The 15,947-nt window shown below is 35.8% G+C and overlaps 3 protein-coding genes across 6 annotated transcripts; 2 read left to right on the forward strand and 1 right to left on the reverse strand.

The window, feature by feature from the left end:
- Positions 1 to 1,336: 1,336 nt before the first annotated feature.
- LOC110702544 lies at positions 1,337 to 6,998 on the forward strand. The gene is made up of 3 exons (XM_021880267.1): positions 1,337 to 1,556; positions 4,774 to 4,889; positions 6,088 to 6,998. Exons 1-3 carry the CDS (start codon positions 1,449 to 1,451, stop codon positions 6,590 to 6,592), a joined length of 729 nt encoding a protein of 242 aa, XP_021735959.1. The 5' UTR covers positions 1,337 to 1,448; the 3' UTR covers positions 6,593 to 6,998.
- An 808-nt stretch (positions 6,999 to 7,806) lies between these two features.
- On the forward strand, positions 7,807 to 15,850 carry LOC110702546 (copper chaperone for superoxide dismutase, chloroplastic/cytosolic-like). 2 transcript variants are annotated; one of them, XM_021880272.1, is made up of 6 exons: positions 7,807 to 8,238; positions 8,333 to 8,359; positions 12,892 to 12,964; positions 13,064 to 13,198; positions 14,715 to 14,938; positions 15,306 to 15,850. In XM_021880272.1, the coding sequence occupies exons 1-6, from the start codon at positions 7,990 to 7,992 to the stop codon at positions 15,564 to 15,566; spliced, it is 969 nt and encodes a 322-aa protein (XP_021735964.1). In that variant the 5' UTR covers positions 7,807 to 7,989; the 3' UTR covers positions 15,567 to 15,850. The 2 variants fall into 2 exon arrangements, with proteins under 2 accessions (XP_021735964.1, XP_021735965.1); XM_021880273.1 differs by having other exon boundaries at positions 8,165 to 8,251.
- On the reverse strand, positions 8,370 to 12,885 carry LOC110702545. 3 transcript variants are annotated; one of them, XM_021880269.1, is made up of 3 exons: positions 11,764 to 12,885; positions 9,601 to 11,654; positions 8,370 to 9,512 (listed from the first exon to the last, which is right to left on the reverse strand). In XM_021880269.1, the coding sequence occupies exons 2-3, from the start codon at positions 11,181 to 11,183 to the stop codon at positions 8,921 to 8,923; spliced, it is 2,175 nt and encodes a 724-aa protein (XP_021735961.1). In that variant the 5' UTR covers positions 11,184 to 11,654; positions 11,764 to 12,885; the 3' UTR covers positions 8,370 to 8,920. The 3 variants fall into 3 exon arrangements, with proteins under 3 accessions (XP_021735961.1, XP_021735960.1, XP_021735962.1); XM_021880268.1 differs by having other exon boundaries at positions 9,601 to 11,661; XM_021880270.1 differs by having other exon boundaries at positions 8,921 to 9,089; positions 9,250 to 9,512; positions 9,601 to 12,885.
- Positions 15,851 to 15,947: the final 97 nt, after the last annotated feature.

A 15,947-nucleotide genomic window follows, 5' to 3' on the forward strand; every position in this document is an offset into this window, starting at 1 on the left:
CCTTTCATCTCTATGGGTTTTGCTCTTCAACAACGTACAATGTTTACTCCGTCCTTATCTCAACTGTGGTGCCTATTAAAAAGTATGTTCCACGACGAGCAGATTTTGTAACAAGTAATCGAGACTTGTCGATCAAAAAGTTTTAAAGTTTTTTTCTTTTGTGTTATGCTGGTTTGTAAGAGCTGGTTTGGCTTGTTTAAAAGTTTCGTAGTTTGTAATAGTTAAATTTGCTATTGTAAAAAAAAAAAAGGCGAAAGAAGGAGAGATAAAGATTTATTTCTTGAAAGGACGTGAGAAAATGTCGGTGGATACTTAATGGGGGAGTTAAATACATATGCAATGAATGATTCCAAAAATATGTACAAGTAGTTATTTGTCAATAAGGTATAAATAATGGTACAAATTCTTTGGTAAAAAAAGGGTCTTTGAGGAAGTTCAAGTTAATATTGAAGATAATCTATCTATACTTAGTATTTAAAAAACCAAACCAAAAAAAACATATGCCATCATTCTATTACACTTCACTATCATCTTCTTCAACTCAATGTGTCACATGTCATTTTATATTTTTATTTTTAATTATACAATTCTTCTTAACTCTTTCATTAAACATTTTATCTTCATCTCACCTCTTTAATTCAACCTTTTTATTTTCTCTCTTTGATTTTAGTCCCTCCATCTTCTTTCTATTAAGTCTTATTTTAAATTAAAGTCCCAAAATTTTATTTCTTTAATTATGTTTTCAGTTACATATTACACTCATAATTATTGGTATTTCCTCACTCATCTCTCAATGCAATTTTCTATGAACAAGCTGTGCATTGCACGGGCCGGAAGACTAGTTTTGTTTAAGAGTGTGTTTGTGGACTATGACAATGATCAAACATATCATTTTAGAACATTTGGAAATATGTGATGTCAATGTATTAATTAAGAGACAAAAGGAGTAACACCAACTTATTTTCACATTATTTTTATTGAATTGAAATTATTTTTACTGAAGTGATAGTGATTTTACTAAACTATTTATTTACTCAATTGAACTATTTCTATTATATTTCTTTTTACAATTACTAATTTTTACTCGATTGAAAATTATTTTACTCAATTGAACTTTTTTTTTTTAATTTATTTTTTTTATGTGAAAAGAACAATACCTTACAAAAAAAAAAAAAAAAACTAATTAGAGCAAATTATCTCTTAAATTAATGGGTTGATCTAAATTTAATGATCTTTATGAATTGTTTAAATATAAACCGTTTCGATTACTTTGGAATAGAGGGAATAATCCGTAATTGATATGGTATAAAGATACTAGTACTCCTTAGTATAGTTTATGGTTAGTATAATTGATATGGTATAACATTGATATCTTAACTGATCTATACACTTTTTTCCTTGAACAAAGAAAGTTAAAGGAGAGTATCGCATACAGAAAACCTAAAACAATGAGTAGAGATGAAAAGATCACAGCTGAACAAGTCATTTCCAAGCTCAAAGATGATGGCGATTTCGACCGTCTTCGCTTCAAAATTGTCCGTCAACTCAAACAAAACGTACTCTTTCTCTCTCCTTTCTTATTGCACTTCTAAGAAAATCAAAATCTTTTATTGTTATTATTATTATTTTAATTGTTTTTGTTTGTGATTTGAGTTTTTGTTTGATATTTCGTTATCTTATCATATGCACATTGATTAGTTTCTTGGAATTTGTGGGTGTCAATGCTGAAATCTTTTAGTGTGAAAATTATCTATATTTACTCCAATTTTCTATTATTGGTCGAATTTTGGAGGGAAAAAGAGTAGCAAGAATATATTTTGGTGATATATAATTACTATTTATGTTGGGTTTTATCTATTTATTACGAATTTGTTTAAAGTTGGACTTTGAATTAAACTAATGTTTTGGTGGTGTTTGAGGTGGTTGGTATGAATCAATGGGGGTACTCGTAGCGAGAAGGAAATTGTTAAGGTAAGTGGAAAGTGGACTGTTGCTTTGGATGTTGCCGGGCAATGAGGCATTTGTTATTTCCAAACTAGTTTCTATCCCGGGTCGATCAATTTCTTGAGAGGTTTAATTGACTTGGTGGTTGTTGTTCATCTTTAGAAGTAATGTGATTGTTGTAACATTGACCGACAAATGAGGAAATACTCTTTCCTTAAGCTTTATTGTTGGTTGGATTTCTCTAGAGAAAACACTTTATGGCCATTCAATGCCAAGAATTTTGTGTTAGATTTGTTTGCAAATTGGGAAATATTATCTAGGGAATTCTATCAATATAACTGACTCTAGATAAGATAATGGATCTTAGCCTAGAACATTATGCATATATCAATTGATATATTTGGGATTTAGCTAGCAAATCAGTGCTCAAGCAGAAAGGATACCCCCCCCCCCCCTCTTCCTTTCCTTCTCCGTTCCCCACAAAATTTAAGATGAGGAGAGAGATAGAGAGAAATGAAGAAAGAGACCCATATGATGAGAAGAGAGAGTGAGAAAGCATTTGCAAATATGGTAATGTTGCAATGTTTGTGAAAATTTTCATGATGGAAATTGTTGCAATATGAGGAAATATATACGAGGGGAAAGCAAAAATGAAGGCTGCAGTTTTGCATAACTTAGTGCTATGGATAAGGTTGTGTTGGCGACTTTCTCTTAAGCTTTGACAATTGTTCTAGTGACTTCTCATCATCATAAATATACATCTGATTCACCAATATTTGCAGAACCCTGGACATTCTGGTAGAAAGAATAAGTTAATGGGTTCAGTTATCCACCTAAAGTATGAGAAAGGGCACTAAATTTCGTGATTTATATGCCCTGCTTTTGTTAAGAGTAAATTTACCTTTGAATGTTTCATCTATTTACGGTATTAACCTGTCTGGGTAGAAGAGTTAATTGAGTTGTTCGTAATCACGATTGATTTATTGACCTTTGACTTGCAAACCTAGCAATAGCTTACTAGCTTATGCGTTTCTTGAATACCATGTTTGTTAATGATGGGTGAATATTCGAGTTGTCAAGTATGAATTTGGCTGATTCTTTGTTCCCAAACCTGTTTGATAGTGGTCTGCAAGTTGAATCAATGCATTTATTATTTTGAATTCAATATATGTTAAGACTGAGTTCATAAGATATATAGCAAATGTTGACCCTAATCTCCTACATTTGCGTTGACATATTTACTATAAAATTAAATTCCTTGTTGTGATGCTACACTAAGGGTGCATTTTATTTACCTAATCTGAAATTATCTTATCTTATGTGAACTTATTAAACTTACCTAAAGTTATTTGAACTTATTATACATTATTAAAACTTATTTTAGTTGTAATTTGAATTTGGGTAACCCGTATCAACCCTCATTAGAACTTATTTTTGTAAAACTTATCTTATTAGAACTTATGATACCTAAAATAAGTGAAATTAAGGTGAACTGAACAATGCCTAATACTAAAAAAATTTATGTTCCATCCACAAAAGATGTAGAATTTGTTATATACGCTCGGGTGTTCCGTACACCCAACTAATCCGATGTTAGTTTTTGTTCTTCATTTAATGATAAAATGAAAAACAATCATCAAAATGAAAACAAATACTCATGGGTGTAAGGTATACCCGGGTGTATATGACAACCTCTCCAAAGGATGGTTGCCAAAGTAGGAAATCTATTATTGAGTACTTCGTATCATTTAATGGAAAAAAGAGATGAATTGCATTAAATTTGTCATTTTAGGAATATCACATCTATTGTTTGATTCCTTGTTAGTCTATATTCAAAGTACATGTTATAAACCTTTGAGGCATTGACAGTTTGGTGGATGTCAAATAATTTATGCTTTGGGACTATGAACAGCTTATGCTTTTGAAGACAAGTCCTCTCACTCTTTAGTAAATCGTTATTTATGGTGTTTCTTCCATCTGTGATAGCTTAACATGAAGAGAATATAATTTTTTATAAAAATAAATAAATAAATAAATTTGTAGATGCCTTTTAATATGGCCCACACGGCCACACCCCAGTATGAGCACATCTCTGGTTCAGAAGTGATATTGTAAATCTCCAGAGCTTGCATTCTATTATAGAATTTAATTATCTTTTATGGTATACCTTATCCCCCTCATTCTTTTAATTGCAATAGTTTGTTTTACATGTTTGCCGACTCACGACTTTGGCCATTAAAAGCAGTGTATAAAACAGCAAACCTAGGTGCTTGGTGATTAGGGTAGAATGCCTTTTGGCTCTAGGCGAGGAACATTCTAAGAGGCATACCTGAGGCACACATAAGCATAAATTTTAAACTGTTTTATATTGAAGAGGTGCATTGAAGTGAGCCCAAGGCGGGCCTAGGCGCAGCAGGATCTTTATTGCCTCAGTGCCGTGAGCTTTTTTTTATACATTAGTTAAAGTTGACCTTTGAAAATATGTGTTGAGATGAGTAAGATAAGATCCCACGTGGTTATGTTTTTTCCTGCGATAAATCTCCTAAGATGGTCAAAGTGGAAATATATACTGTTAAGGTCAAATTGTTGCAAGTGGCAACTAAAAAAACATGAATTATGTTTATAATTTGAAGGTTTTTTATTTAAAAGGTCATCACATCTACTACAATACCTGATTTCATTCCTTATTTTTATAGTTAATTCTGTCAGCTTCATGCTGGATTCTACATTTCTTGTGATATTCGTAGAATTGCTTACAAACTCGTTTTTATATCTAGGTAATCTGTCTTTGCAATATTTTCTTATTCTGAGATTTGCTGATTGCTGCAGGAGGACTTGCGTAACAATATTATTTCAGTGGTTAAGCAGTCCACTGTACTTAATCGTCCTGGTGCAGAAAATATGCAAACCAGGAAACTTTGTGATGCAATTTATGAAGAAATTCGGTGAGTTACAACACGTCTTTGCTATAAAGTGCATTGTGATGTAAGACAATATTAGTTTAATCTTTTATCGTTTTGATGATGATAAATTTTGCTCTCTAGACACATGCAAGAGGAATACCTTACCCTTTGGAAATATGTAGAGCATTTGATTGTACATGCCTAGATTGCCTACAAGCTCCAACATAATTATTGGAATAACATGTTACCCTGGTTATATGTAGGCATAACTTAGTCTTCAGGTTCATAGGACATGAGGAGGTGAGTTCATAATGGAGTATGTAAGTGCCAGTAGATCATGTGTGTAAGAAATCGAAATTAGATTGTGGGCTGATGGGCGACATGGTTCTGTACACTCACTTTGTTGATGTCTGAATGGCTTCTATACAAGTATATAGTCAACTAATGGTGTGCAAAAAACTTCTAGAATGGAAGGCTTTTAATGTCTCCAATAATTCAGCCTAGTCCTGCACTTGCGAAGTGGATGGTTTTGTGCATCACATAGACATGTTGTAGCTACTTTTTTAATAAAATGTACTCTCACATCTGTGGACAGGACTATGGTCTTTTCAACTTGGAAACAAGATACAGAGTAAAAAAATATTATATTTAGTCAAATGAATGTAAACTTAGCAAAAAAAAAAGTTCAGTTCAAGTTCAACTAAGTTCAAACAAGCTCTGCTGAAAATACATTCGATTTAACTAAGAAAAGTTCAGTTCTGCAAATTTAAGTCTGATTCGGCTAGATTAACAGGTTCAGATCAACAAAATATAGTTAATTCAGTATAAATAAGTTAAAAGTAACCTAGTGTATAGACACTGTGCTCTGCCATTCTTGTTTTGACTGTGTGTTTATGAAAAAACCTACAGCATGAAGCAAATTCGTCAATAGGTTGTTTTTACTAACCTTGATAATGTAAGGCTTGTAGATTTGATTTATATCTTGTGCTGAGTGTTAAGCTTGTATTGCCAGAGGTTACATTTGTTGCAGTTCATTGACTTCTTTACTGTGAGATTAGGTGCTGCAGTTTGTTAAGACTTTAGTTGCTTGTCACGATTGGCTCATTTCTAAGTTACTAACAAAGCTTTTTACTGCCCTAAAAAATTTCAATTTCATGTCTTCTGAGCTGTAGAACTCTGACATTCCATTTTATGTAGGCAGAGGTGATGGTTAATTGGTTGTGTTGCATCTTTGATACAGTGAAAAGGCGATGAGTCAAATTTCAGATGGCTTGTGGGAGATTATTCGATCAGGTGATGACATGAAAACTGAAATAAAAGAAACAGTTCACTCAGTCTATGATAAGCTACTGAATCCTGAGCGGAAAGCGATTGATTCAACGTCTTCCTCAGGCCAAGTGCCAATTAGTAGAGGAACTGAGTTTAATGGTCATGTCATTGTTTCTGGGGAAAGCAATGGTATAATGTCTAATGGAGAGCATAAAGAAGTCTCAGGTTTCTCTTTGCATAATAGTACTGCCACAAACAATCATGATTTAAAACCCGAGACACAGCAGCCTCATCCTGGTAATAATAGTTTCACTGAAGAGGGTATAGAACCTCATTGGCGCAATGGTCCATTGCAGTCCAAAAAAGGTGATTCCAGTTCACCTCCTGGCTATTCCTCATCTGGAAAGCGCAAGCGAGCTTCCGATGCTGATGCCGATGCAGATGAAGACCCTGATATTCCACCAGGTTTTGGTTAACCATCCTCACTAATTATAGAGATAAAGCATGATTAGCCTTTTAACCACGAATACTTTTGTAGTTTTTTTTTTCTTTTTGTAGGGTAAGGAGGACTCTAACTAGACTTCAATTCTCAAAGTTTAGTGTATTTTTTTTTCTAACCATTATTCGTTGGTGTCCGGAGAATTTAACCTTGTAACGAGAATACGAAATTACAAGGTGAATTCCTAACCAACTACATTGAGCCTTTTTGGTACAAATACTTTTGTAGTCACTAATCCTTTTCAGAGTATTGTTAACTTGTTAAGTGCTATCGGTAGAATTATACAAGTATATAGATTGTAATTGTTTCAGTCACACATTTTATAACAATTTATTTGTTGATGTTGATGAAAAGTTTGCTTTTGACCAGGATAAATTCTTTATATTTCGAAACATATATGATTTCTTTATTTCCGTATATGCTTGCTTTATTATTTGCTCAATTTGCACTATTTTGCACACATTTATCTTATTGTTAATACTTCCATGCCAAAACCAATTTGTTTTTGATGAATTGCAAAAATAATTATATTACCTCTTTAGTAGAGGAGTAAAGCAAACAAGTAATTTTCAACAAATGATCTTAGCAAGTTGTATACGTCAAAAGTTGCTCTTAATGTCAAGTTGATAAAATCGTGATTAGCTAGATTTCAACTAGCTAGATTACGCAATGCTTGTTCTAGAGGTTTTCGTAGGATCCTTATTTATTCCGACTGTGAGTCTTTGTGTCTAATCTTGGCCCCAAAAAGCGGGATGAGGTTTCTTTATGCTGGTTAATTCGGGATATCCGGACTCTTCTATCTACTATGGAGGCTTGCAAGATTCTAAAAAGGAAATGGGTGTCCCCTACTATGGAGGCATTGGTTCGCTGAAAAGGCTTGTGCTCGAGAGTGTCTTTTTTAGTCCTTTTAAATTGTTGTTTGTTGTTTTATTTCTTAGTTGTCAGTGTAAAAAAACAAAAAAAAAAAAGAAAAAAAGCTAGCTTTGGTAAAGTCTCAAAAGTGCAAACATTCTTACTATCTTCCCTTGAGATCAAAACCTGATTAAACAGGAATAAAACATTTATGAAGTACACTTCAACATACCATCGTAAACAAGAGGTGTCAATTCGGTTTTTCGAGTCGGAAGATCAAGTCGGATTTATTTTAAAGGTGTGTCATGCTATATTTTGTTCATAGAAATTGAAACATGAATCAAATTCTTGTGAGTTTATTCAGGAGACATTTCTACACTCTAATGGTACGCATACGCTGGTACCTTAACGGCTTAACCCAATATAGACCTAAAGACGAGTAGACGACATAATATCATTTCCGAATTGGCAAATTGACACAATTAATACAGTTGAGTACCTTAAAAAGACAAAAAAAAAAAAATGACGATTCTGAGGTCAATAGTCACAACAACAACCGCCATAGCAGCCACAGCTCTACCTGCAGCTTACGTCGCATCTTCTCTCTCCTCTTCATCTTCTTCACCATCTTCATCTTCTTCCTTCTCGAAGTCTCTGGACCTTCGTTTTCTCTCTCCTCAATCACCTTCGAGTTCAGGGGTTGCTGCTAGATTCGGCCTTATCAAGAGTTTCAGCTCTCCGCCTTCTGCTGTTCTAATGGAGAATCCTAAGGTCTTCTTCTCATGTTCGTTTCTTTGTCTCTCTGTTTCTCTTTCTATCTCTAAATCGAAGATATTATGCTGATTGATTGTCATTGATTTTGCAGGAAGATTTGAAGTTGCCGGAATTAATGGTCAGTTTTTGTTTTAAATTGATTGAATTGGGGAATGATATAATTGATTAAGATGATGTTTTGATTTGATTTGGAGATTGATAAATTGTGTTTAATTGATTGAAGTGGAGAATTAGAATGATGTTTCAATTAATACGAAGTATAATGATTTATAATGATTAATTATTGAATTTGGGAATCGTTTATGCAAACTAAGTTGAATTTCTATGCTTAAATGTTAGTTCTTTTAATTGAGAATCAGAGAAATGTAAGCTTTTTTACTATGTTGCACGGATACCGACACGGACACCATACGGACACGGGAAAACGGCAATCCCGAAATAGGGGACACGGGTACGGCATATAACAAGGCATATAATATATCAAAAAAACGAGAACTTGACAACCTATTCAATAAAACACTAAATAATTAGCCTCAAAACACACAATTTTGTTAAAACAAGTAAATAAACAAAGTGTACGAACGTAGTCTCATACATATCAAGAAACCATCAAACCAAATACATGTCTTAATAATAGTTTTACAAATCATAAATAAAATAAACAAAAGTACTAATAGTTTCATTCTTCACCATCACCAAGTACATCATCAAAAATCATATTCTCCATCTCGGGTTCATCAAGTGAGAGCTCGGCCATCTCTAGAATACCAACCTCTCCTAGGTTGTCATGCTCATCTCCACCCACATCCCACAACTTAGATCTCCCCTTAGTGTATTCTTCACTTCTCCTAGAAAGTAATCGAAGGTTGTTATGAATGTATACCAAGTCTTGAGCACGTTTAGGAGTAAGCTTATTTCTAGTGCAAGAATGAATAAACTTATAGGTGCTCCAATTCCTTTCACTACAAGAAGAGGAAGAAGGTTGACCTAATAGCTTATAAGCCAAACCTTGAAGCATAGGCACTTGGGAACCATAAGTTGCCCACCAATTTTTAGCATCCATCAAAGCCATATCATGCATGCAATCAATGTTGAGAAAGATCCCCTCTGATTTTTGTGAGAATATTGCAAATTCCGTGTTGATCTTGAATCTTTCATCGGGACTTTGGAAAAGCCTTCGAAAGCATTGTAATCTTTGTGTGGAAATTTCATTGTCGGCATTTGGAGCAACTCGTCCCGGGACCTCATTAAGCCATTCTTCCGTGTAAAATCTTTAACAACAAAATAAGAATAGCCATAAGAAATTAAATAAAAAACAAGGAAAAATAAATAAAGATGAATTAAATAAGTAAAACTTACCTTGGATTCAAAGAATGTGCTAATGAATGAAGTGGAGTACTACCCTTACTCCAACGACTACTAAGAATCCCTTTAACTACATTAAAGAAGGTAGATTGTTCATAATCTAGTTTACCCTCTTTCTTGTAGATGGCATCTTTCACCTTTTGAACCATAATGTCCCATCTTTCATAAACCAAATGCAAGGAAGATTTGTCGGTGTCACAAACCCTAATCATCTCATAGATTGGGCGTGTAAAATCAAGAATGTAATCAACTTTTTCCCACCATATTTCATCCAAAATCTTTTCCCTTACATGTGAGGCTTGCCCGCGTCGATCATCCTTGTATAAGGACCAATTCTCACTAATAACCATTGATTGAAGTGATGTTTTAAGGAGTTTCAACCTTTTAAGCATGCACACAATTGAAGCAAAACGAGTGTCGGCAATGCAAAGTAGTTTTAATGGCGAAAACTTATTGAACATTGAAAGCCTCATCGAATGATTCATTATGTAATTTTTAATGAACAAGGCATCTGCATGAACTTCCGTTATCCAATGACATTCATCATATACTTCAACATTATTCAACACATTCTTAGCTGCACAGATGCTTTTCATTGCAAGATTAAGTGTATGAACAACACATGGTGTCCAATATATATGAGGATACCTACCCTCAACCAATTCCCCTGCAGCCTTACAATTACTTGCATTATCTGTGATTATTTGAACAACATTTTGATCTCCAATTTCATCAATCACCTCACTTAGTAAGGTAGCAATGAAATCTTTGTCCTTAATCTCACCCGAGCAATCAATAGCTTTCATAAACATAGGACCCGTTTCAGAAGCAATCATAATGTTAATCAAAGGCCTTCTTTGTGGATCACTCCACCCATCACTAACAATGCTAACACCTTTTGTTTTCCATGTGGCTTTCATAGGTTGTAATAACCTATCCACATTTTCTGTCTCTTTACAAAGCAAAGTTGTTCTAAGTTTGTTGTATCCGGGAGGAGGCTTATAACCAGAGAGATTAGAATTGGCAGCCATTGTATATGAACTAACATAGTAAGGGTTTCTAGCAAGATTAAAAGGCAACCCCCCTGTGTAAAACATTCTAGCAATTTCAGAATCCAAGTGGTCACGAGATTTCACATTAAAAGCATCGGAAATTGTATTTTTTGATTTCCTCTTCTTTACATTATCAAATGAACCTAGTCTCATTGATGTAGCTTCAGTTGATGTGTGAGAAGATATGGGTTCATTTGAAAAAGGTGGAACTTTTGGTAACAAAGATTTTTTATAATCCTCGGATTCACGATGAAGCGATCTTAGTTTAGCAAGGTCATCAATTTTCACTTTATTACAAGTTTGAATCCCTTTCCCTTGTTCACCTAGCAAATGAGCTTTCACTCTAGTGTATGAACCATTTTTAACTTCGCCGCAAAAGTTACATTTCCAATTATAATTTCCTCCACCACCCGATATTTTATCACCCTTAACAACAAACTTCCACAAAGGGTAGAGGTCTTTCATTGACTCAGATGAATTACTACTACCACTGACATTGCATGAAGCAGAGGAACTAGAAGACATTCCTGACAATTTCAGCAACACAACAGCACATTTCAGCAAGACAACACAACAAAGTGAGCAACACAACAATACAATTTCAGCAACCAGCAAGTCAGCAATACAATTTCAGCAACCAGCAAGTCAGCAACTCAGCAATACAATTTCAGCAACCAGCAAGTCAGCGAGTCAACAATACAATACAATTTCAGCAACCAGGGCACAATACAATTTGACAGCTGAACCCATCTCACAATTAACATCACAATTAACAATTAACATCACATTTAACAATTAACAATTGCGAATTACAGTGATACTGCCTCCACGGCTCCACCTCACAATTAACATCAGCATTCAGCAATTGAATTTCAGAAAACAAAGTACAGAAGACAGAAGTCACATAACCCTTACCTGGTGGTGGACTGGTGGCTGGCGAGTGGCGACGGACGGTACTGGGTGGTGGACTGGTGGCTGAGGACGAACAACGACAGCCTGAAACCTAGGTTGAGCGAGTTAGCGACTGAATTAATTGAATTTAAAAAAAAAACAAAGTACAGAAGCCAGTCAAGCCACGGCCTGAAACCTAGGTTGAGCGAGTTACCTGGTGGTGGTCTGGTGGACTGGTGGCTGGCGACACTGGGGTGGTGGCTGAGGACGAACAACGAGCGGCGAGTGAAGTCTGTGTCTCTGTGAGAGTAGGCTGTAGGCGACGAAGCGACGGTGAACTGAGTGACGGTCTGGACCAGCAGCAGCAGGTGAAGCGACGGCGGTTATCGGCGCGACGGTGAGTGGCTGACGGTCTGGGACTCAGGGAGCTTGAGTAAGGCAGTAGGTTTGTGAATTGTGAATGGAGGAATTGAGAATGTGAGAGAGTCAGAGAGAATGGAGGAAGTTGGGCTTGTAAAGCCGTAATTGCGTGTCCATCACAAAACGGACCGTGTCTGGGTGAGACGGCCCGTGTCCGTACAGAAGAAATTCAAAAAAAAAACGGACACGGATTTTCGCGTGTCCAAGACGTATCCCCCGTGTCCCACGCGTGTCCGTGTCCGACACGCGTGTCGACTCGGACACGCCACTTGGCAGGCGTGTCCGTGCATCATAGCTTTTTTAATTACATGTGGTATTGAATCAAAGAGGAAACTGGATGGATGATAGTGAATGCCAAGAAAGTTATCTGAAACGGGCCACAATTCAGAAGACTAGAATTTCTAGGGTTAATTTGTGCATTATATATACATAATTATGTATATATGCATCCTATTCTTGTCCATGTTACGAATATGATAACGACGAAAGGAATAGCACAGGATCGCTGCTGTTTATGAGTGTCTGGAGTTCTTTTAATAGTAGTATTTGTTTACCATTCGGGTGATGGCTGTGGCGGTGGTATCTCTAATTTATACTATAGGTTTTTCTTCTGGATTGTTTGTCTTTTAACAATGATTTCCCTTTGCAATCAAGTCGATGATTTTAGATAATGTTCTATGTTCTATGATTTTGGGTACTGTAGTTTTAGTTGCAGAAACAAAAACAACCCCCTTATGGCCTATGGAAGAAGATATATAAGTTATTTTGCAGGACACCCCTCCCTGTATACCATTTTGTCCGTTGCCTGATGCAATTTATTGCATTAACTATCATAATGTTGCTTCAGCTTGAACTACAACAACTACTTTTTTTTTTCTTTTTTATTACTTGAGAAGATGATAGTTTCTTTTCTTTGGAACAGACAGAATTCATGGTGGATATGAAGTGTGAAGGTTGTGTTAGTGCTGTAAAGAGTAAACTAGAGACTCTAGAAGGTATTTGCTAACGACTTGAATCACTAGCACATCTATAACGTGCTGAATTCTTGTTTTCATTTGTTTTACTTATCTTTTTTGTTTTCTTTACTTCAATAGGAGTTAAGAGTGTTGAAGTGGACCTGAGCAATCAAGTAGTTAGGATTCTTGGTTCTTCACCCGTGGTAGCCATGGAAAATGCTTTGGAGCAAACTGGCCGTAAAGCACGATTGATTGGTCAAGGAGTACCTGAAGGTTGGTTACTTGAAATTTTTTGGTTCATCACTTTTTTTTTCCTAATTTAAAATTTGTTATTGGGTGATTTCTTGTCCGATAAAGTGCCGTACCATTTGAATGATGTTTGAAGGGAAGTGACATTATTTTGTGTCAATTGAAATTCTTTATTATGACTGGCTTTGCATGGTTTATATGTTTTTCTGTCATGGTTTCCTTACTAGTTTGTTATACTATATTATTTTTTCATGTCTTCAATGTGCTAGACTCTATTGTGATACAGGGCACCATGTATTGTGTAAAGCTTGTTAGGGTGATTGTTTTCTCTCAAAGTCGCATGGATGAATTTGTTTTCATGCCAACTGAACTTAGTAAATGTGAAGTAATGGGTCAAAGTTCATGGATTCTCTGATAACTCAGTGTCTAGTCACTGTGGCTGCAATCTTTATTGTATCTTTTGGAGCGGAGTTATTGATAGTTGTGATTTCTTAAAGTGCACAGGTGAGAGTAGCTTGAACCAAACACATTTGAGTGATCCTTCAATTTTGAATCATTTTGTAGTATATTTTAACACCTGCCATCATGACCTTCCCGCTTGTGTCTCGGCCAGTTTAGATTGTAACCTAAAGCTTTTGGGAAACAGCTAGATTTTATTTTGTTTTTACAATTTTTTTTGTAGATTTACTGGAGGTTGCCTACATTCATTAGGGACCTATGTTGGTCCATCAGTTACAATTATTCATTACTTATTTTGTGGTATATTTTGTGAAATTTAATTTCAACTCTTGACTTCGATGTAGGTTTAACCAATGGGGGGAGCCCTTGAGCTATAGGCTTTGATCATAATGTTTCTAATATCCTGCAACTATGCTGGTGCTATGAGTTATAGTTAGTCATGTTTATGGCTGCCCTTGGTTGTAGTAAATGCCTCCTGGCATGTATAAGTTGACTAATCTTCATGTAATTTCTTAGTTTGTGGTGAGGAAGAAAAAATTTAGGTGGAGTGCAATGTATTGGCTAGCTGGAAGATTTTAAAGCTCTTCAATTTTTTCAGATGTCAATGAAGATGATAGGGAATGAGGATGTTTTTAGAGCATGGAACATCCCAAGGGAGGTATCAGATATCAATATCTTATGAAGGTTGTAATTCTCTAGACTTAGATTATTGGCTTTGTTTGGCTCCGGCACATGAATGGCCATGAGATTCCCTCTAACTTGATTGGAAAAGATCATTTAGTCTGTAGCAAGGCATACTACCTATTCTTTTCTTTTTACCAAGATCAGTGATTAGATTATTACATGGCATTGTGTGTGTGTGTGTGTGTTGGGGGTGGGTGGGTGGGCGGGAATTTACATGTAATACGTTAGATGTTTATAGCCTGCAAGTTGTAACTACTTGAGTGTCATGGGTGGGAATTTACATGTAATACGTTAGATGTTTATAGCCTGCATGTTGCAACTACTTGAGTGTCACTGTATGTAATTTTGTATTGTTGCATTATTTATAGGGATGCTGACCTTGCGTCATTGAAAGCAGATTTCCTTGTGTCTGCGGCAGTTGCCGAGTTTAAAGGTCCAGATATTTTCGGTGTGGTTCGCTTTGCCCAGACACACATGGAGTTGGCCAGAATCGAGGCCAATATCAGTGGGTTGCCACCTGGGAAACATGGCTGGTCTATAAATGAGTTTGGTGATCTGACTAAAGGTCCAGTCAGCACAGGGAAAGTGTACAATCCACCAATCCAAGGAAGTGAAAGTGAGGTATTGTGGTCAATTCATTTTCTTGCATGTACACAAGCTATTGATGTGCATATTCTTGCATGCATACAACCCACCATACAAGGGAGGGCATTATGTCGGTTTTTGAGGGGAAGTACCTTCTTTAAAGCTGGGTTCAAAACTTCTAATGCAACATAATGAACTGTAGTACCTTAAACATCCTAATATTAGCGAGGTTTGCTGAGGATCAGGTGTAGGTGGCCTTTCTAAATGAGAGTGAGGCTACTATGGAAGGAAATAGTAGTAAAACTGTGTTCCATGGAAACATAATATATAAAATTTACGTGTCGTTGAGTTTGTAACTGATTTTTTATTTATCTTGTGAAATGACGGGTGTGCTATTCTCCAGCCATTGGGTGACCTGGGAACATTAGAAGTCGATGAGAAAGGTGAAGCTTATTATTCAGGAATCAAGAAGATGCTGAGGGTTGTTGATTTAATTGGACGGTCCATTGTCTTGTATGCATCCGAGGATAAGTCTGATCCTGGCCTTGCAGCTGCAGTGATTGCAAGAAGTGCAGGAGTAGGTGAGAACTATAAGAAGCTTTGTACATGCGATGGAACCACGATCTGGGAAGCGAAGCCTGATATTGTCACTAGCAAAGTCTGACTGTATCATTAAACCATACAACTTGTACAGATGTATGTGCCTTTTTAAGCAACTTACCAATTACAGCTCCTCACATATGGATTGTTGTACTACCTCCATCTTGATATAGTTACACTTTTCGTTAAAATTATATCAACAACTATTTCAATGAGGGAGTTGTACCTAAGAACATCAGATGTATTGAGGAAATACCGAAAAAATACAATCATAATATACTCAGGTCAATTCCAAATATTTTGGATGTCTTCGAAAGAGATTTCTTCGAAGAGATTTGATTGTGTCTATTTGTCTCTGTACTATCTCGTGTTTATTAGGAAATTCATTTATGTGCGTGAACACCCTGCTCAAAAAGCTGCACATTTACTGTGACACCTGACACTT

This window comes from Chenopodium quinoa, unplaced genomic scaffold (genome assembly GCF_001683475.1).
Source record: "Chenopodium quinoa cultivar QQ74 unplaced genomic scaffold, ASM168347v1, whole genome shotgun sequence".
Taxonomy (NCBI): Eukaryota; Viridiplantae; Streptophyta; class Magnoliopsida; order Caryophyllales; family Amaranthaceae; genus Chenopodium; species Chenopodium quinoa.

Bases quoted from the DNA above. Each gene is read 5' to 3' on its own strand.
- LOC110702544 (XM_021880267.1), top strand. From the start codon at position 1,449: ATGAGTAGAGATGAAAAGATCACAGCTGAACAAGTCATTTCCAAGCTC. The intron at 1,557-4,773 runs GTACTCTTTCTC...TGATTGCTGCAG, and splicing joins TCCGTCAACTCAAACAAAAC to GAGGACTTGCGTAACAATAT. The intron at 4,890-6,087 runs GTGAGTTACAAC...TCTTTGATACAG, and splicing joins GCAATTTATGAAGAAATTCG to TGAAAAGGCGATGAGTCAAA.
- LOC110702546 (XM_021880272.1), top strand. From the start codon at position 7,990: ATGACGATTCTGAGGTCAATAGTCACAACAACAACCGCCATAGCAGCC. The intron at 12,965-13,063 runs GTATTTGCTAAC...TTACTTCAATAG, and splicing joins TAAACTAGAGACTCTAGAAG to GAGTTAAGAGTGTTGAAGTG. The intron at 14,939-15,305 runs GTATTGTGGTCA...GCTATTCTCCAG, and splicing joins TCCAAGGAAGTGAAAGTGAG to CCATTGGGTGACCTGGGAAC.
- LOC110702545 (XM_021880269.1), bottom strand. From the start codon at position 11,183: ATGTCTTCTAGTTCCTCTGCTTCATGCAATGTCAGTGGTAGTAGTAAT. The intron at 9,513-9,600 runs GTAAGTTTTACT...TTGTTGTTAAAG, and splicing joins GCACATTCTTTGAATCCAAG to ATTTTACACGGAAGAATGGC.